The following is a 1,324-nucleotide window of genomic DNA, read 5'->3' on the forward strand; positions in this document are numbered from 1 at the left end:
TCTCTCTCTCTCTCTCTCTCTCTCTCTCTCTCTCTCTCTCTCTCTCTCTCTTTGCCGTTTCTACCAGTCTTGCTTTTTTCTTAGCATCAAGTGACTGTTCTAACCAAAAAACTACGCCTGCTTCTCTTTTATTCGAAATCTCTTTCTTCATTACTTTCTCCAGCTTTAAACAAGTGTTGCATTTGTTCAGGTTTTTTATTATGGTTTATTGTATTAATGTACTCAACTGCATTCTATACTTTTCCGCCCTTGATTATTCTTTGTGTGTGATTGGCGGGTGCTCTGGTGTGGTTTGTTCCTTCTTTTAAAAAAATCAAACATCTACCGTCCATATCTTTCCTCTTTCTTTTAAATGAATATTACTTTGTTCTTTCTTTTCTATCAACCATATATCGTCGATATCTTTCCTTCTTTTATATTATTTTGCTTGCTATCTAGTCTCTCTAATCTCTAATCTTCGGCACTTATCTAACTGTGTTGCAAGTACCATAAAACTCTCACGAAAACTAAAACTGATTATTCTTTGACTGTTGCTCCAGAGCCCCTGATTGAGCCGGAGTGGGAGAACACATTGGAGTTGCTGTGCCGGTCTGAGCTCTCCACCGACTCTATGAACATCACTGCCAACAGTTCTCGAGAGAGCGCCCTGTGCACTTTGACATTTCCGAGAGCAGGAACCTTCTACATACGTGAGTCAGATTTTTTTTGTTTTAGCATTCCTTCTGTTTGTCTTTTCCTGCCTTTCTGATATTCCTTCTTTCTTTTTCTTCTGCTGTGACAATCAGCTGGAGCCATGGGAATGTTTTCTCTGTCCGATCCTGATAGCTTCCATGGACTTAATTCAAGACCAACAAGCTCTGTTTTACCCTCTTATCAAGGCAATTAGAGCTTCATTTACTCACTGCTTGTTTCATGTTATATGTTTTCTGGCCCAGGTTATTGGAAAGTCTGGCTTTTCATTTTCATGTCTTTGGTGTATCTAGGCTTTGAGGTTTCAGCATGTTATACGTTATGTGTTTGTTTGTTTTTTGTACTGGTTTCACTCTGTACTTTACTTATGTCATGGGCGGTGGGAGGTTCAAGAGTCTCATTTTTGGAAAGACCAGGTCCTGGTATACAGTTAAGGTTTAAAACCTTGTAGGACAGAAGGCAACGTAGACAATAATACATGCAAGGGGCTTGATGACCTATGCATTATGGACTTTATTAGTATGTGGTCCATGGAAGATTGTAATTGTGTTAATTTGTTCGTTCCCAGAGGTTTTATATTTCGGAGGGGGGAGGTTCCTCTGTGTGTGTGTGTGTGTGTGTGTGTGTGTGTGTG

General features: G+C 39.8%; 1 protein-coding gene across 1 annotated transcript in view; it reads left to right on the forward strand.

The window, feature by feature from the left end:
• LOC101851775 overlaps positions 1-1,324 on the forward strand; it is a gene marked incomplete in the record, with an annotated part of 239,242 nt that overhangs the window by 22,217 nt on the left and 215,701 nt on the right. Inside the window, 1 exon segment of the mRNA XM_005088889.3 lies at positions 540-689. Coding sequence (XP_005088946.3) covers positions 540-689 — 150 coding nt within the window.

This window comes from Aplysia californica, unplaced genomic scaffold, assembly GCF_000002075.1.
Source record: "Aplysia californica isolate F4 #8 unplaced genomic scaffold, AplCal3.0 scaffold00001, whole genome shotgun sequence".
NCBI lineage: Eukaryota > Metazoa > Mollusca > Gastropoda > Aplysiida > Aplysiidae > Aplysia > Aplysia californica.